Source organism: Limanda limanda, chromosome 9 (assembly GCF_963576545.1).
Source record: "Limanda limanda chromosome 9, fLimLim1.1, whole genome shotgun sequence".
NCBI lineage: Eukaryota > Metazoa > Chordata > Actinopteri > Pleuronectiformes > Pleuronectidae > Limanda > Limanda limanda.
The window spans coordinates 17,864,492-17,884,778 of NC_083644.1; the positions used below are offsets into that span (position 1 = coordinate 17,864,492).

The 20,287-nt window shown below is 41.9% G+C and overlaps 2 protein-coding genes across 3 annotated transcripts; both read right to left on the reverse strand.

The window, feature by feature from the left end:
• Positions 1-131: 131 nt before the first annotated feature.
• On the reverse strand, positions 132-13,891 carry tnni3k (TNNI3 interacting kinase). The gene is made up of 25 exons (XM_061078806.1): positions 13,852-13,891; positions 13,515-13,623; positions 13,260-13,345; positions 12,929-13,026; positions 12,616-12,726; positions 12,428-12,526; positions 12,186-12,324; positions 11,502-11,646; positions 11,292-11,396; positions 10,552-10,646; positions 10,298-10,447; positions 10,133-10,216; positions 9,988-10,044; positions 9,209-9,301; positions 9,058-9,115; positions 8,778-8,972; positions 7,731-7,835; positions 7,585-7,637; positions 6,410-6,462; positions 5,369-5,501; positions 4,746-4,855; positions 2,923-2,982; positions 2,652-2,821; positions 1,178-1,257; positions 132-405 (listed from the first exon to the last, which is right to left on the reverse strand). Exons 1-25 carry the CDS (start codon positions 13,889-13,891, stop codon positions 326-328), a joined length of 2,508 nt encoding a protein of 835 aa, XP_060934789.1. The 3' UTR covers positions 132-325.
• A 2,274-nt stretch (positions 13,892-16,165) lies between these two features.
• fpgt (fucose-1-phosphate guanylyltransferase) lies at positions 16,166-19,409 on the reverse strand. Of its 2 annotated transcripts, XM_061078807.1 has the most exons (5): positions 19,373-19,409; positions 19,228-19,304; positions 18,945-19,112; positions 18,600-18,692; positions 16,166-18,122 (listed from the first exon to the last, which is right to left on the reverse strand). In XM_061078807.1, the coding sequence occupies exons 1-5, from the start codon at positions 19,393-19,395 to the stop codon at positions 16,732-16,734; spliced, it is 1,752 nt and encodes a 583-aa protein (XP_060934790.1). In that variant the 5' UTR covers positions 19,396-19,409; the 3' UTR covers positions 16,166-16,731. The 2 variants fall into 2 exon arrangements, with proteins under 2 accessions (XP_060934790.1, XP_060934791.1); XM_061078808.1 differs by having other exon boundaries at positions 19,228-19,398.
• Between the last annotated feature and the right edge of the window lie 878 nt (positions 19,410-20,287).

Here is a 20,287-nt window from a genome sequence, read left to right on the forward strand (position 1 = left end):
ACCATTCAGTGGTTTTAAAGACTGTATTTCAGATTTATGCAAACCATGTTCACAAAAACTAGATTATTTATATTATTATAATAAAGGATCTAGAAGCCTAAACAAAATTTAAAAAAAAGACATAGATCAAATAAAACTAATAAGTGTACTTTGAAACTGGGAAATGTGTTCTGTGAATTCACCAACACAATATCCTTCTATCAAATACAGTTAGGTCTGCAGTATGGACCACTCCTGCCATCTACTTATACAATTTGACTAAAAGTAAATTCTCTAACATATTGATGATCTAAAATCATAAGGCCGTCACACAAAGCACCGGGTGTCAGTTACTGTCCTCGAAGCTGCCGCTGCTGCTGTAGGACGAGCAGAATCTCATGGTGCTCATCGGGTCGGACACGTACCCTGAAAAACAGCAGCAGTGACACCATGAGTCACTGTTAATGTACAGTTTCCTTTGTGAATAACAAGTCTGGCAAAAAAACTAACTTAGAACAATTTACATTTTAGAGATAAAGCTGTGTATTAGGTATTACTATTATCGTCCAAACTATTGGAAAATGCATCAGTGAGCCACACTGTTTCATTAGGTTAAAAAAATTAATTATTTCTATGAATGTAGACACTGGTTTATTTTGAGTTGATACATACACAGTGTGTTTGCCATAAAAACTTAATGTGGACCATATCTGTATTAATCCACTGCTGAAAATAGTCCCGAACAAATCATTATGTCCTTCTGTTTAAGTAGCATTTTTTAAAAGAACTGTGTCCAGTTGCGTTAGGAAATTACTGAGTCCATTTAGGAATAGACATAAATGAATATAATATGTATTTTATTAGAAAGGTGTGAGCTTGTGGCCGGGTGGCACACAAAGGGTAGAAAAAAGTGTTGACAGACTAGGAGTTGTTTACAATAGGAATAAAACCGAATAGCATCGGCCTCGTCCTCTAATTTGCTATTAATTGCAAAAAGCAGAATTTAATAAGACAATTACATTAGAAAAACATTTATATTTAATATAGGATCCAATTAGCAACAGCTCTAGTTAGAAATAAAGGAGAAACATATTTAAGGAAAGGTTTTAAAAGCAAATGTGAAGGCTAAATTTAGTTGCCCATCCTAATTTGAATCGGAACTGATTCAGGGTTATAAAAACTATAACTGTCCACACACCATTTCGATCAATGGGAGGAAACTGCATATTCCGTCGCAGCTCCTCCAGTGAGAGGCCTCCAGACGCTCGCCGCTGCTCACTGAAAATAAAATAAATAGAAATCAACCCCAGCTCTGACACTCTATATACATACCGCTTTGTTTACATGGAGGAAGACAGGTGAGATGGAGCTGGATACGAGCAGGTGAAATTCAATATCTAATGTCCGACCTACCTACACCAATACCAGGCTGCTCTCACTTTCCCTGCGTGAGAGCTGTGTACAACATTTATAGCAGCTTTGACAGCGTGTAGATTGTTGGTGTTGGATTTTTATGTGGTTAAATTAGCACTTGTGCCAAGAGTCGAGTGCAAGAACCAGGAGAGGCCTGATGATTTAACCTTTAATGAAGCGGCAGGAAATTACTGACACAGCCACCACACAATAAGCCCACCTCCTGTTACAGGACTCAGAGTGACTGTTACTAGGCTCCGAGTCCACAAACACATACACACAAACACACACACACACACAAAGCTCAAAGCCAGGCGTCCAATATAAGCCTTCCTCCTCGCTCAGAATCCCATGCATGTTTTATTGCAGTGTCCTTCCTTTGTTTCCTGTTTGGAATCTGAGCAGCTCCTCCTCACTGGGACAGTAACTGGTCTACAGGATGTTGTTCATAAAAGCCCAGATACGATGTTTGTGGAATTCGTGTCAGAAAAGTTTGAGTCCAGACACAATTTATTGAATTTCGCCTGTTGAACAATAAACATCAGATTTATAGGTTAATTTATTGCCTCTATACCATAAGTATAAAAAAGACAAAGTATTTGATAGCTGCAGAAACTGCAGCAGTATCTAGGAGGAAGATGTCAGAGGACATTGAGGCTAAAAACAGGGTGTAAATTCAGCCTTTTCGAGTCCAATTTGAATGTCGGAGCTTGCAGACACTTAGATGACACCACAGGAGCAGTATGGAGGCATGTTGTGTTTTTTTCTGTTGTTTTTTTGCATTTGAAGAATCAGTCCCAAGTTACTTCAATTGTATTGGATTTGGCTGCAACACTGATTCCACTTGAAAGTCCAACACTTCAGGCCCCCCTCCACCGGCATAGTGGTGAGTACTATAGAGAAATATCCTTGAAGATATAATCCAGGGGCATGTAAATGCTGTATGACATTAACTACAGTGCTTGTGTTCCATATGTATATTGACTATATATAAGGAAATTATGTCTTTGTATCATATGTGTGCATTTACTAAAGTGTCCTTTTTAGTTAAAGCTTTTATTTAAACGTTTAAACATTTTTATTTTATCCCCAACATCATACAACATTTTGTGAAGTTATTAAAACAGAAACTCAGCAGAAGGGGATCCTAGCTTCCTGACTGACCAGTAGCTGATTACTGGGTGCATGTGGATGTGGTGCAGTATGACCCTCGTCTTCTCGACCTCCACCTTTCTGAGGACGCTCTTCATTTCTCTTACCTCTGAGACCAGCAGGCATAGGCGCGGGTGTTGAGGGCGTACTCCAGCTCAAAGCGAGAGCGAAGGGCGGCCACGTGGCCGCGGCCTGGTCCTCCTCGCGCCAACAGACAGTCAGAGGAGGAGGAGGGCGACAGGGAGCCGCTGCTGTTACTGGAGACTGGAGACATCAGCTGTGACACAAACACAAGCACAGACGTGGAGAATGTCATTGTGCAGCATGTATGTTGTGTGTGTGAGGCTAACATTTAGGAATTAATGTGATACTATTTACCTCAACGTTGCACAAGCATTCCTCTAGACTGGAGACCACCTCAGGGAACTCAGGCCTGTCCTGAAGCAGAACAAGTGTTTGTGATCAACTATTTATTGATTTTTGTCACAAGAAATTGTGGTATATGAGAACCATCAGTAATGATTTATATATCACCATTGTCTTGTACAATTAAAACTAGACAAAAAACACACATATGCCAGAAGAAATAGACAAATTCTGTAACAGAAGTACATTTTCAAGAATAAGATGGGCATATATTTTGTTTAGATTATCTCATATTATTGAACTCATTCATATTTCATATATAATGTCATACTTATGCAAGAAACTGTAAAAACTGAAAGATAACTAATATTATTACACTTTCATAACACAGTTACAAGGTGCTTCGCAAGTTAAAAAAATGTTACATTGAAGGCAAACAACAGGAAACAAAAGCAATTTGAAGAGCACACAGGAACAGAGCACTGATGAGAAATACAAATAAATATCACTGATTACAGATGAGAAAAGGGATGATACAAAATAAAATAGAACATTATAAACCAGGTTTATGAATTGAAGCCAGTGATTAATTGTATAAAGGCATTATCTCTCAAATAATTCCGCCATTCAACAGAGGCTCAGGAGAAAACTGTTAGTGGGTTCCTGAGGGCAAACCTGGTCATTTGTTTGTAAAATCAGATGAAAGAGGTATGACCCAAATCAGACACACACACAGGTGTATTCTCACTTCCCTGTGTATTCTGCTCATGTTAGTCCACCCACACATGAAGCAAAGGTGAACTCTGCTTCAAAAGCAGCCCTCAGATCTCCTGCCTCACTGTAAAAGAACAAACGCTGTCTCCAGCCCAGAGCTCTTCTATTATACATCACATCCCCACACAGCGGCTTGTCTATCTGCATCCTGGAAATAGCAACAATGAAAAGAAAGGTTCAGGAAATTATGAGGAAAACATGAAATATAAAAACCAACTTAAAGCAAAAGGCTTTCAAAGTTCTCTTGTTTTGATATTCCGCTCCCCCCATAAAAACTCTGTTTTAGTTTTAAAAGTTCACATGATCATGTTTATTGCAATTTCAACTTAAATGGATTTGTGAGAGAAACAAGTGTTCACCTCAAAGCAGGAGAGTTAAACATGCTTGTACCTCGACATTCTGTTTCTCAGGCTTTAACAAACACATTGTAAACCCCCATGGTAACTGTACAGGTGAAGCCTTATGAGAGCCGTCTGCACGTGCAACCTTGTGATGGCCTTAAATCACAATCACGCTCTGTGACAGGGAGCCAGCGATCGCCTGGGGGAGACGTGTCCACCAACGGGCGACAGGTTGTCAGTGATAAGTGACAAACAGGACGGAGACGGACCTCCGAGGGAGAAATGTGCCAACTGGCTCGGCCGTGTAATATCGAGTCTTAATGAGGCAAAGAAAAAAGAAAACATGCCCGGCTAATTATGAACATTACAGCGTCAAGGCAGGACCATCAAGGTCACATGTGCATTTCAATATGAGCAGGCGTTTTGTGAATGTATCATGTGGGGATACATCAGTCCCATGTCACTGCATGCACAGGCAAGCTGACTCAGCATCTCTGCTCAGAGCTGCAGCACGTCAAGATAGTTAATGACATGGAAGGTTATATCACTGCAGGGTTATCTTACAGCTTGAAACTAAGAAGCCATATTATGTTCTGCATAAATTCCATTGTGAAGTACACTGTGGATGGACACCATATTATGTACAAATGTTTATGCTGTTGCGTACATGTTAGTAATGAAAACCAAGTTGCTATGATAAATGTTCGAGAGGTTGTTTACCTGTGGGCTTGCGTTCCAGCCTCTCATCAGAAGAGCAGAGATGGGTTTGGGGATGGAGTAACCAACGGGGGGGCGGATGTGATGGTAGGCCATGTCTGCTGCTGCGGCAGCTGAGGGCAGCAGAACACTTCAAATAAATAGCTTTAAAACGATTGACTTTTGTCTAATGGCCTTTTGTCCCGTGTTAGTTCATATTTTATATTTGTGTTAGCTCTCTGGACGTATTGACAGCCGGTGCAGCCACTTTGGTTGACAATCAAATATCTTAACCCATATGAAATGTGTTGTTCAGATATAACCTGCTCCACAGAAGATCGTATCCTGATCGTATCTCTGACCTTCCCTCTTAAATTCATTATTCTAAACAAAATGCCTCAACTGGTCCTGGATATGTTTAGTTAACAAATGCTGGGAAGCTAACATTCGAAACAAAGACAGTGAACACTAAAAAAGTATACCTGCTTTTAACATGAGCATGTTAAAATTGACAAACATTTGTAATTTTAAAGGTTTGATTGAAAACAAGAATGTCTGAATGTGTTTGTTTGATGTGTCTGGGATGGTAGTGGTCTGTAATCATCCCCCCCCCCCCTCCTCCCTGTCCCTTTTGCCATAGAAATTACCAGGTTTCAAGTGGGCAAAGGGAATTTCTCCAGTGAGCAGCTCCCACAGACAGAGGGCGTAGCTGAACATGTCCGCCTTCACTGAGTAGCGAGTACACTGGGTGAACACCTCTGGAGCCATCCATCGCAGGTTCTGCACACACACACACACACACACACACACACACACACACACACACACACACACACACACACACACACACACACACACACACACACACACACACACACACACACACACACACACACACACACACACACACACACACACACACACACACACACACACACACACACACACACACACACACACACACACACACACATAAAGGCAATGAGACATAAAATAAAATGTAATTCTGTATTGTCATGGAAATAATATTGATTTCACTGGGTTTAAAAGAGAATAAGATTTAATTAAGAGATATTAAGTCAAACCATCACAAACACTCATGCACACACACACACACGCGCACACACAAACACACAAGGGCAAGTATACAATAAATTAGAGTGAAATCTATTTTGTCATGGTAATCAGTTTTATTTATGGACTAGGTTTAAAAGGGAATAACATTGTGAGATTTAATTTTTAAGATACTGAGTCAGACCTTCACAGACACACACACACATACACACACACACACAATGAGCCCCAATTACTGACATAAACACTGCATCCCAGCAAGGGCAAGTAGTTCCTCACAACAGGCAGCTCCCGGGAGATGCAACACACTTAACATCAAACTGCAGGCCAAGCAGTCTGTGCAGTGATGAGTCAGCACATTGAGACAGAATCTGCGTACAGGCAGTTTTTTTTTAGCAGGTGGGTAATTGATGACAGGTGCCAGCAGAAGATTTGGCTTGAGCTCCGGCAGAAAAACAGAGAAAAAGAAAAGTGCCTCATCCTCCCATGAATTCTGCAGATGGTGTGAGAGTATTTGGCCAAAGGGAGGAAGCAAACTCATTTCAAAAGGGTTTTGTTTTGCATGCTGTCACATTGGTACTAAAAGAAAAACAAAAGAAGGCGACAGCTCTGACCCCCGGCTGCTTGGTCATATTATCCTCTTCTACAGATTGTAGGAATCTGGATTCTGCAGATGAAGAGAGAGACAGACAGTGATTTAAAGAACACACATTGATTTGCAACTATGTTGTTAAGATGTGTTTATATCAGTGGAGCCAGTGAGGGAACACTCCTGACTGCCAAACGTTACAAAGACCTAACTGAAGTGAAACCAACAGACACATGGCTGCCCACTAAAAGCTTTTCTCCTGAGGGTTAGAATGGATGGTTGATATCACTATGACACCTTTTCATAATATAATATATTAAGAAAAGAATGAATTGCTAAGATAATTGGTGCTTTTTGATGTTATGCATTAGAAATGTTGTCATGAATTTAGACTTTTAAAATAAATTATTATTATTGTACGGCATGTTATTGTATGTGTTATTGTAGTATTTATATAATGGGCTTATCCTCAGCCCAACCCTATTATATTAAAGTGTAAATAAACATATATATATATATAAAGAAGTAAATAGAATAATGTTCATCTTAATCAGTCTAACTCTTTGTAAACTCTATCGGTGAATGGCTTAAAAATGCATTAAAGCAAATACATGCTGTTGAATAGTGACCATTGTAGGCACAAGTGACTCCTGGTGAATATGAAAATAAAATGTAACAGCAGCACAAGTCATAATGTCAGTAAACTGACTCGGTAAGGTCAACTATGCACAACATCAATTGAACGTTCAAATAAGCCACCATAGACTGTATATAAAGATGGACAACATGACTGCTCCCAAAAGTGAAGCCAAAGCGTCTTGATTGCCCCCTGGTGGCTGGCTGTAGACCTCTGTACAGCGGCTCCATCCCCTGATCACTACTGTGCAGACTCGGGAGGAAGAGGAGACACGTCATCCATCTTTATTTACAGACTGTATGTTAGCCTCTGTGAACTGCTGGTCAGAGCAGACCATGTGACATAGTAGCAGCAAAACCCCTTTAGACAATAAAGATTTGCTTGTGTAATTAAGTCGATTCACCTCGATCAATTTCCTACGAATCTTATTCCTCCCTTCAAAGGGCCCAGTTTCATCAGCACCATTTCCCCACCAGCGGACAGAAACGAGTTAAAGAGCCTCTGAAGGTGGACGTATTAAACGGTTAATCCATTCATTCGATGCTGCTCACACGTCCCCTCACCTCCGAAATCCGCCACGACCGCGTGTCCATCCTCATAAAGCAGTATATTGTGGCTGGAAGGAACACATGTATTATTTGCAACAACAAACCGTTATTTAGGACTAACAACACCATCCCACCACACATGTTATTACTGTGGCCCCCACCTGTTGAGGTCCCGGTGAATGATGGGCTGGGTGAGGTTGTGCAGGTACTCCATGCCCTTGGCCACGTCGATGGCAATGATGAGCTTGGACTGCAGGTCGATGAGCCTGTGCATTGACACATCATTAAAGCAGCAGCCACTTAGTGCCGGATCAATAGGCCCCGCCAATCACACGCAGCACTTTACACGGATCAATAGGACAGTCAATAAAGACAGCACCTGTCCCCCCAGTTAGCGGAACACTTCATCTGGATCAATGATCATCCAGGCCTGAGGGGGAGGGACAGGGGGTGAGGGGGTGAGTGGAGTGAGGTGCATCTAAGGAGGATAATCAGACCTGAAACAGTCAGTTAGTTCTGTTGAGTAAACTTGTTCCGTGACTCCTCAGGATGGTTTGACGTCTTTTTAATCTCAGCATCAGGATTTGGTCCCTGTCCTGTGTGTGTGAGGAACCACATTTTGGAAGCTTTCTTCACTAAATTTGATAGGAGTTTAATAAATACACATTTTAGATTAAAAAAAGCTAAATAATACAACAACCCTGCAAATATGAACATTCAGTTAATGTGAGTTGAGTCGTTGAGTCAGTTCTATGGTTATGGAGGATGAAACGTGTTCCTATTACTTTTGAAGGAACAAGCGTAATTATGGTGAAGCAGTAAAATTCAATACAAGACCAGACCACATTGTTAAAGACAGACCACAGAAATTAATTAACTTCATTCTGCTAAAGAGTGAGCAACAATTCTACATTAAATGATTATAAATACTCGCGTACTAAACCTTTATTATAGGGGTGGAACTAACCATTATTTTCACTTAATCATTTAATCAATAAAACATTAGAAAACAAAGACAAAAACTGTCCATCACAATTTCCTTTGAATTATTTACAAGACTGCGCTCTCTATTTTCCCGGTCATTTAGTGTAGATCTGATGTTAACCTGACATTAGTTTAATTCTGCAAAGTTTTACACATTCTATACTGCGCACACTGCAATACTGTACTATACTGTGAGCTCCAGTGGGCCATGCACAGCTCCTCACCTCTTCTGCTCGTGCAGCAGGGAGAACAGCGAGCCTCCAGAGATGTACTGAGTGACGATGGCGAACTGGCTGGGGTCGTCCAGACACGCCCCCTCAAAATGGATGATACAGGGGTGGTTGAGGCGACAGAGGATGGAGACCTCTCTGCAGAACATGTCCACGTCTGACTTGGAGCAGTACGTGTTGGCTCGATAGCTACAGAGGAGAGGGAAGAATCAGTCTGTTCTAATAGCGAAGGCAAAATGGCACCTTTATCTGTTTGTGTGATATGGACAAGTACCGTTTTATGGCCACAACTTTTTTTCGACATTTGCCTCTGTAGACTCTCCCGAAGGAGCCTGAGAGATAAGCAGATGTGATTGTCAATATCACTGCCAGGTCTGGAGTTATGTTTGCTGAATTGAAAACAGAGAAGCTATGAAGAGAGTTACCTGATCCGATAATTTCATTAAACTCCAGGTCAGACAGCTGCAGGTGGAAGTGAGATGGAAGACTGGCTCTGAGCAGCAGAACCTCAGCTTTCTCTGGAAACAAAGAACAGGGTTTAATGAAACATTTAGCCCATATTAAACTGAGTGAGCCAACACAGAATTCAACCAGTTTTAACTCAGAGACCCTTTCCAGGTAAATCTGCACTATGATAATCAAAATATGTTCTATGTGGTGAATTCTTTTAAAAGCATGGTAAATGTTTGGACCAGATAATATGGTATGGGATAGCTTGGCATGGTTTTATTTGGCTTTTCTTTGCATGACATGGCATGGCTTGGTTTATAATGGCATGATTCAATTTGGTACGGCTCAGTATGGCATGACATGGTGTGGTATAGCAGTCAATGTTTAAACTATAAAGATGTTTCAGTTTCAGTTACCGATATATTTTTCTATTTAGGCCCAAACATTTTTTTAACTCTTATGTTTGTGTTTAGAGATCAGTTGATGACATTATGAGATATTAATAATAACAATAACTTAAATTTTGATAGCTCCTTTCGAGGGCCCCAAGGATGCTCTACATATTTGAGGGAGAAGGATCTATTTGATATTACAAATGAATATCACACAGATGGAAACAGATTTCACTTGAAAGAATATAATCAGCAGCTGAGAAGACCCTTTCCCTTGGCAGCAGACAGTGTGTGCTGCCATGTCAGCTGACAGGGATGTGAAGTGGGGGGAGAATCTGTTGTGCTTCGCTCCGTCTCACTACCTTTAGTCATGCTCTTGATCTTTCCCAGAGGAGACGGAACAGAAACATAGGACCCATCTGGAAGAGAGTCGACACATTCAGGCTAGTTAATTAGCAGACGTATGTGATCTTATTCCATTAAATAACTGTAAGAAGGGTAACGTACCCCCTCCTGGTTGGGAATACTCATTGCAGGGGGAGTCATCAGGACGCGTGTAGTGTTTCAGTAAGGTGACGATGGCATCGTGACCTGGGAAGCACAATGTGAGTGGTAATGCTTGTTTTTAATTTGTCTTTTTTTAAAGCTGAGTTCATCAGCGTCCAAAGAAACCTTTTTCATACGCCCACATCAGGCAGGTCTGCTCGTCCTTCTCCCCGCTGGACCTGCTCGGGTCACAGGCCACCAGGTTCATGTCTGCACCGCTGTCCAACAAGAACTGTACCAGGCGGATGTGACCGTGGAAACAGGCGCTGTGCAGGGCTGAGCGGGTCACATCACACACACAGTAACAATGAGGCTCACCGCTGGCTTTGCTCTTAACTTGGCTGCACACGTGAACAGAGACGTAACGGTAGAAAGGTCACCTGTGTGTCCGTCCCGGCCCTGATGGTTGATGCTCATGGCGTTCTGACACAGCAAGAACTTGATCATTTCCAGGTCTTTACCGTAGGTGCACGCACTGTCACAGAGGATTTACTCATTATCACCTCCTCAGCACGGACAATGTGTTTTAAAGGAGACATATTATGCAAATGGTCAGCATCATAATCTTCATTTGTTTTTTTGTTGAAAATGTGTACACGCTCTAATGTTCAGAAAACACGACACTTGAAAAAACTGCAAAACCTCTTTTCAGCTTCTGTCTGAAGCAAATTGTTTTTTGCTCCAGTCTCTTTAAGAGCCCCCCCTCCCAATCAAACCCTGTCTACTCTGTTTGGAACTCTGATTGGCCGGTTGACTAGCTCCGTTGTGATTGGTCAACCGCTTCCAGCTCATGTAGGAAATGTTGGGCTCTGCTTTTGCTTGACTTGACTTTGTTAGGTAGCGTTTCAGATTTTCCACTATAAGTGCATAAAGCAAATATGGGCCATTGTATGAGGCGGACCACTAACGAGGCATTTCAAGTGTTTTCCGCAACCTTCCTTTACTGTGGAACTATATAGCACAAAAAAGGATATAATGACTGAAAAAGCGTAATATGTCTCCTTTGAGGTGACCTTCAAATTCGACATTTTGTCATGTGACATATAACTCGTGTCTCTGTACAGTATGTGAATGAATATTTCTTGCATAGTATAAATATAGATAGAAAGCCGCACGATACCTGTGAAGTACTGTCTCACTGAATATGTTCTCCTTTGAAAGACTTTCGGTTCCAGAATGTTGTATAATCTCCTTCACCGCAGCAAACTTGCCATTGTAGCACGCCCTGAGGAAACAGAACATACAGAACACCCGTACGTTTTAGTCGATGAACGTCTGTATCATCGACTAAAAACTTACAGGAGGCTACAAACACTGTGAAACCGTTTACAGGTGTAGTGGCGTGTCCCCGTAGATGTTGACAGAGTGAGGCTGCACATCGAAGTTGCCCTGCAGAAGGAAGCTCACAATATCATGGTGACCAAAACGAGCGCAGAAGTGAAGAGGAGTGTGATCTTCGTTGTCCTGAGCGTTAACTGGAAAAGGGAAAGCAGGACAGTTGGAGATAGTTCTCGCTGTCGTCTCTAAACACAGAATCTTGTCAGCTTCCCTGAGCAGTGGCAGATCTAGTTTGTTTCTAAATTGGGGTTCGGAAAGGGGGGCCAATTCCCACAGAGGGGACAATTATATGTTAGACATCCATGCACCATTCCTGATTCAGTTAGGTGAACATTAAAGGAATTCCTTCCAGTGTCGGCTTTATAGCTTTATGCAAAGTCCCACATCATTGTATATATTTTGAGAATTGTTCACAGCACATTGTGTACTTCAAAGCTTAGGAAATTATTCGAAAATTGTCACATTCATTGGTATTACTGCCAGCTGGGGCCAGAGTCCCTGTACCATTGAGATTAATCTGCAGGTTTAGCACTTGGATGCAGCTTAAAAGCTGTTTTACACCCATAAGATAGTGGGAAATTCTAGCTACAGCATTGAGATATGTTATTGTTGTTTATTTACAGGCCACTGACTCAAGTGAATCTTAACTAAATGTGGGAAATATCTGGAGTTTCACCATTGGCTTTGCTCCCTTCCCCCATCAGCAGTTTGATGATGCTGAGGAAACCCTTGGCTGCGGCCAGGTGCAGGGGCCGGTCCCCCACCTCACCACTCACATCCACATCTGCCTCAAACTTCAGCAGCAGCTTTGCAACCTGAGACACAGGAATGTATATTTTCAGTGTCCAATTTGAACAGCTTTGAGGCATGTGTATGTGTATTTCTATCGGCAGCTGTGGTTAAACAGGAGCACTTTACCTCCTCGTGGCCATTGTAGCAAGCAATATGCAGTGGAGTGAAAAACACAGCGTCTTGGACGTTCACATAAGCCCCGTGCTGTAGGAGAATATCTGCTGCCTGGTTGGGGGAAAATGACAAAATTACCATTGTGCAGAAGCCTTGAAAAATCAATATGTTTCCTCTGGTGCACCAGGGTCATCTCTCACCTCGTGGTGTCCAACCAATGTAGCGACGTGCAGGGCAGTGAGGGCGCCGTACCCCAGCTGCTGCACATCGGACCCTCCGTGGAGAAGAGCAGTCAACAGCTCAGCGTTGTCCTGTGTTATAGAATCAAATCGATACACAACAGGGCCACAGGGTTTTACACTAACTGAAGATATGGAGCTGTAAACCACACTGGCTTTGACGGTACTTGCACTCCACCATGTGGTAAAATGTAGAAAGCTCTTTATTGGATGACAAATGAGACAATGGCGAGAGAGACAAAGGTGGGACAATGAAAGCATCTGAGATCTTCACCTTGTAAGCTGCCAGGTGCAGAGCGGTGAACCCGTTCCTGGACAGTCTGGAAGGACGCAGGCCTTTGAGCATCAGGGTGTGGATATGGGCCTTGCTCCCTGGTCACAAGTATCAAACAGTGAAATATGCTTCATTCAGGATCAGGTTTATTGTGAAGGAGCCACAGATAAATTAGAACTTCCCATATGCAACCTTTATGTACAGTATATATCAATGTATCTAAAACTGGAAAGGTCATCTCCAGACAATAGCACCAGTCAGTCTCTAGTAATCCTTCCCTCCACAGGCAGAATTTGTCGGGGAGTTATTAATAGACTCCAGTCATGCATACCTCCACACACGCAGCAGAGATGCAGCAGTGACAGCCCCTTCTCTGTGCGGTAGCTTACGTTCACCTTCTGAAAGGCCTCATCGGAGCTGAGCCACAGAAAAACAACATCACCCGCTTGAGACACAACTGAGGCCCTACTGACGCACAACAGTTAGCCAACGGAGGAGAATACAGCCATGACAAGCACTAATGTTATTTTAGATTGAATTACATACAATGAGTTGCACTTTTGACATGAAAAACTGTTTTTGTCACCCAAAAGCAAGTTGGAGGTCCGTGAGCTCACTGTCTTTGAGCTTAAGGTCATCTTCCAACTTCTCAACGATGACAGAGTACGACTCCCCCACCTTCTTCTTCCACTCGTCTACACAACATCAAACATAGTAACATCTTAAAAACATTTTCCATTTCTTGTTATCACCTATAAGCAGAAATATCCAATATCCATTTACCTTTCTTTATGTGTTTTATATAAATAAGAAAGTGAATATCAATCATGTTGAAATGTGTTGTGTTAGTAAAGAAGTAAAACACACACTTTTAGACCTGAGCAAATATCACACACACAATCACAAAGACCTCCAGCCATTACCTGTACATGTCTGCGACGGTCTTGATTTGTAATTTCCCATTGAAAAGCTTCTTCTCTTGTGATGCGTGCACTGTGTAGTTTGGTGAATGACAGTAAACCAGTAACACAATCTCACAGTTGGACACAATTGCCCAGGTCCAGATAAAGGGGGGATTGAGGCTGTGGGCTAAAAATAAACACCTGTGAGTGGAATGCCAAACTGATCTCTCTCCAAATGCGAGCAAGTGTGCATCAGTGTGACCCTGTGTGTGTGTGTGTGTGTGTGTGTGTGTGTGTGTATACATGTATACATGTACAGTGTGTATAAAGCAAGATCTATGTACAGTTTTTGCAGAATGTAGGAGAGACTGATTGATGGACTTCAGGCACTTTACATTTGTCTAATGTTATGGTTCCCTAATAATCTGAGTAGATTAGGAGTTCCCAAACTTCTTATATTGTGCCTGTCAAGCATTTCTCACAGCGGACATGCTGACTTGTCATTTCTAATTACTAATTAGTTAATCTAACTCAGCAGAGCACATACTTCTGGCAAGGCTCAACTTAAATTCAATCAAGCTGTCCTCTGTCCAATTTTTTCCATCAGGTTCTATGTCCAGGTATAAACAATGTATCTAAATGATTTGCTTGGCTCACCCCAAAGTATGTGCAGATTTGGTTTATTTTTTGTTTTTTGTTGCACTGTTTATTAGGTATTATTATCAAGACGAAGGCGAAAAAAAAGAGGTCTTTTAAGTTGAACAGACATCATGTTTTATGTATTATTCCAGAAAAAAGGAAAGTGTGAAAAATCCACACTTAGATTTTGATGGGGGCCCAAACACTCGCAGATGGGAAACAGAACGGTACAATGGACAATACTATGAAAAACAACAGTGACTAAACAAAACAACAACAATAAACAAGGTATGGACAGAAAGACCGAAATACACTCAAGAGAGTAAGGAATAAAGGAGTTTCAAAAAATCATGGGGTGAAATGATCACCTTAAAAAATTGGCAAATTGTTTAAAGATCGAAAGACAAAAAGATTTGGACGACAGAGAAACATTTAAGCTTTTTAACCAACTTCCTTCGATCCAAAGGGGAAGTCTGATCAGAGCTTCCTAGTGGGTAACTAAGTGTGTAATGAACAAAAAATATAGTTTTAAACAATGAGGAGAGTTGAAGTTCTCTCTTGGTCCTGTCCAAAGTTCCATGGAAATTTGTTCAGTAGTTTTTACTAACTTGCTTGGCTGAATTAATAAATACACTGTTAGGAGAGAATACATGAATGTGGCCTGTGCCTCATTCTGTTCTAAGTTATTATGCCTGTCCATGTAGAGCAGAGTCTGACACTCCGTGTCTCAAACTGGTTTCTCCACCTCTGCTGGCAAACCTAAAGAATGTACCATTGAATTACTCATCCCATAACCTTGGGTGAAAAAAGAAACTGCACCCATGTAAACAATGAAAGACTGTGTTAAAAAAAGGGTAAATCAAAAAACTGCTTTTAAACCAATCAAGTGTAACTCAGGGGGCTTTACAAGTGATTTACAAAAAGGAAGAATTTTTTAAAGAGTGAGGCAGTGGAAAGGTTTGATCAAAGACAGAGGAATGAAGAGAGGTGGGTGCTGGTAAGGTCATTGGTGCTGTCGCAGTTGCAGTCATAACAAAGGATTCAATCGGATTCGGTTTCACTTTTGTCTTCCTCAAGCATTTTTGCGGAGGAGGCAGAGGAAATTGCCTTTCTGCTCTACTTTGAACCAATGTTTTCCCAGTCTTTGTCTTCTTCCTCTTTCTCTGAGATCGCGGGAGAGCTGCTGCAGTTTTGCCCCCTTGTCCTTCGTCGTCTTCTTGTTTGTCTTCTTCTTTACAGACTCTTTGAAGAGTTGTTGTAGACAAAGCCACTTCCCTTGGTCTTCTCCTGTCTTCGCTCCTCACTCAGTTCCATCTACAGGCAGGGATTGGTGGTCTTTGGTGAGGGTTGTTACTGGAAGAGTGAGTTAAGCCCAAACTGGAAATTGTTTTGCAAGTGTCTGCTTTCTTTTAATTAGATGTAACTATACATATTGTTGCAAGATATGGACAGGTCTCCAAGCAGGCCTGCCTCAGCAATAAAAGAAGTAGGCCTACATTTCAAAACATCAAACTGCATGACCTACTCTCCAACTTGTTGTCTTTCACAAGATTCTGTTCAACTGTAAAAGTTCTATTCTGCTCGGTATCAGAGACCCAAAACTTGATATTGATGCAGAAAACTGAAAATTAAATAGAAGTTTGAATACAGAAATCAGAGAGGGATGTAAGTATAAATTCAAACAGTGCACAAGATCATCTTTGTCATGTTAAAGTTTTAATTTCAATTTTTTTCCAACATCTTGAAAAACATACGTAATAAACACTTAAATTTAAATTTGACATTCTTACAGATTGAATAAACCCAAAAATATATGTAAACTACATATACTTTGGGGTCTGTCAAGCAAATCATTAATATAATTTTTTTATAGACACAGCAATATTTATTTTAAGTGCCACAGTCTTCATATTCAGCATATGAACATAACACACATGGCTTTATTCATCGGACCTCGAGATATGAGCTTAAAAAACAAGCTAAGGACATTTTAAAATTGTATTTATTTTTAAACATAAGAATATATTATTCTGTGTGTCGAGGTTTCAATGATACACTTTCAACCAATTAAAATGTATTTTGACTTCTCAGCTTGGCCCATGTTCCATCCGCTAACATGAATAATGCAGGGTTTATGACATGTACTGCAGTCAGCCACCAGGGGGGCAAACAAGATGATTTGGTGTCCGTTTTGGGGAGCTGTCATGTTGTCCATCTTGATATACAGTCTATATTTTACATAATCAGTCAAACGTAACCGGTTTAACTGTTCAGATTTCTCGGTGTAATGTCATTATACAGGCCCGTCCTGAACTCCAACATTTCCTCCAGGCTCTTACTCCGTAAACACTCCTGCATGGAAAGCAGCTCTGCTCCTCTGGGCAGGGGGATGGTGGAGCCACTCAGCACGGCCTGCAGCATTTCCAGAGACGATGAGAACGAGCTTTGTTGATCTGAGCAAACAGGAAACAGACAGGCGTTCCACAAACTGCAGCTGGATGAGTCACCGGAGAACCTCAGCACCTCGCTCTCCATCCCCCAGCTGCAGAGACACTCAGCCAAGTTTAACCCCAAAAGCTGCAGCTTGTCCACGTAAGCAGGGCCCTCCACGCTGTGCTTCAGGTTGTCGTTAATCCCGAAGGCGACAGTGACAAACCCAGTGCGGTCCTGGTGGTTCACACACAGTGAATGCATGAAGACTGCGTCGGGCACTGAGAGGCCCGGACCGACCCAGCAGCTGCTGACGATGGAGCCTTTACCTACAGATGCTCCCGCTCCCAGCCTGGAGTACTCCACCACCGATCCTGCTCCCACAGAGCAACCAGGATCAAGGGCGCTGTACATGACACAGAAGCCAGAGCTTTCACTCCCATGCACGCTGAAGGCAGACGACAGGAGGCCCAGCTCCCTCCTCAGAGCCACGTCCTCCGTGAGGTGAAACAGGTATTCTGACGTGGTTCCAATGTGATAAAACTTGGAGTTATTGAGGAGGATGACATTCAAGGGAGTCCCATGTAGGAGGTGGAAGATCTTTTGACGGATTTCGACGAGTCCTCTCTCCTCTTTAGTGACATTTGCGGTGTTGCTGGTGTACTCGATTGTAGCGTTGGGTCCGAGAGCTTGAAGAAAGTCCCCGTAGGCGTCTATCTCACACTGCAGAGGCTCCAGCTCTTTCAGCAGGTTACGAAGAGTCTTTGTCGCCTCAAAGTCGACATAATAAGTGCTGTCTGTGTAAACAAACTCATCGGAATGACCGCTCTGCCTCTTACAAACAGCACCACACTCCTGCATTTTCTTGATGCTCGGTTTGTGCAGGAAGCGCAAACAGGAACCGTTCTCCATTTCCGAGTGAGCCGACTTTTCACATGAATCCAACACAAAAACGCCGTGGGTGGTTCCAATGGACAGCGTGGAGGGGTGGGCCAGAGCCGTGAAACCAGGCCTATCAAAACTCACATGTTCATCCTCTGCGATGCTGTAGAGCTCTATGTCATCGGCGCAGGTCACCAGAACGCCAGGCTTCATGTGAGATGGGAAATCCACGTACATGGCCAGTTTGAGCTCTAGCATCTGGTAGAGGGGGTCACCCAGCGGCACGGCCGTGAAGATCTTACCCAGGGCGCTGGCATTAGGCAAGCGTTGACTGAACCCCCCTGGAAGAATAAGACAAGAAAAGTGGGAAACATCTCATTCAGTACAGTGACACCTTAACATTCGAATATCTTGCAACAGTGAATGTATTTTGTAAACTTCAATTTCGATTTAAGAACTAACATTACATGTATTTGGGGTGAATGGATCAAGCAGGACAAAGCATCTCTTCGTTGCAGCCGTTATTACACAATTCCTCCTGTATTTGCATGTCATTTAGCAGAAAGTTGATCGAGAGCAAATGTTGCATTTCAATGAGAAACACCACTTTTGTAATAACATGTTAAAGTACCTTGATTGTCAGAACACTGACTATAAAATACAATAATGCAATCAAATTCTCTCTTTATTTCTGAAGTTTTACGTTATGTGAGACTTGAAGATTTTTCCGGTAAATTTTTTTGAGGAAACCAAAAGTGGAATATCTAAATGTCTTCTCTCTAAAGATCCAAGAACAACAGTGTCTTTAAATGTCAAACCTGCATGAATCAGGATGACTCTCATTGTGCTCAGAGCTTTTCCATAGAGGTCGTCCAGCCGCTGCAGAGCATAGAGAGTGGAGCCCCCATTCCCTGAAAAACACAAAATCATAAGAATAACCAGTGATCAATTCAAAGAGTCATACATAATACGAATGAGGCTGGTTTCTGGGATCAAAATTGTGAATTGTTTCTAACTTATCCTGCTATGAAATGTTGTGATTCATTTTCTTCTTTCAAAAGATGTTTCTCATGATGATGACGATGTGAGGACGTGTTGCTCCCACGCAGCCGCACACTGAGGACTGAGAAGGTAAACACTGGAGAGGCGTGTGATTCCCTCACCTACTTTGGATCCAGGAGGATCAGAGAAGACCTGGTAGTGGATCCCCAGAGGAAGCTCTCCTCTGTGGACTTTGCCCCGGACTTGCAGCTCGTAGGCGGCTCTCTGACTCTCATCCACCGCGGTGAGAACCACCAGGTCCCAGAACCCGGCGCCCCGAACCTCCCGACCTGCAGCCGGCACCACCGAAGAAGAAGAAGAAGACAGACAGTTGTTGAAGGTAAACAGTGGGAGGGGCGGGTGCACGGACATAAACAGGATCTAAGAGACGTAAATCCAACTCACCCCTCAGAGAGTTAAACTTGTTTAGCTTCGCTCTGGTGGAGATCTGTAACTTCCTGTCACACTGCGTCATGATGTCTCTGTAAGTTCACTATAATGTTAAACACATAACTTCATCTATCTCTCTATAACCTGCTGTCAGACCTACTTCTCCCTCTCTCTCAGTCTCATACATCCGGGTTTGGTCACATGATTCGTTTGCTGCACGACGTGGGCGGGGCCGAACCCGAGCAAGGTTGACCTACAAATTAAAATTAAATAAATATACACATTTATTGAAAATAATTGAAGTTGTTCTTGTGTTTATACGCTTGAAACTAAATATGAGGTGTAGCAAAAATAAAATAAGCTTCAGTTTGGCTTTCTGCCTGCAGATAAAATACAACTATGTATTTTTACATCTTTTACAAGAAAAGAAAACATAAAAATGTATTGATCCCATGCTGATGAAATGCACCTATTACAACAGTATTTAGTCAAAATAATGGTGGACAAAATGGCAAGGGATATGTACAAATAAGGCTTAATGCACGCAATAAAATAAAACATATACAAAATACAGGGACGGGACGTGTCTATTATATTCAATTATGAAAAGTACCTGGGAAATGTGCAGTTCCACAAAATGATTGAAGAGTAATTACATTGAAATAATTAACTTGATTTTTATACGATGCAACATCTCATTAGCTCAGGTAGTAACAAATACCTGGACCCAAACATAGAGATGCCATTGTCAGGACACACAGGAAATTTGAACAGTTCATGCAACAGGCTGCATTTTGAGTTACTGCACAGGAGTACCCCAGGGCAGTCGTCTTAGCCCCCATCTTTTCTCATTACCATCAATTAATATAACAGTGTTTATATTTTTACATTAAAATCTGACAATTAACATGCAATAGAGGAATACAATAAATGTTAAAAAAATCGACAAAGTACATCATTGGATTGTAAGCACCTGAATCTTCTATATACCTTTGCACTAGCATTTTTCTGAATCGTCATAGGCACATTTTGAATGTATGCAATATACTTTCTATCAATACAATCAGCATCAGTA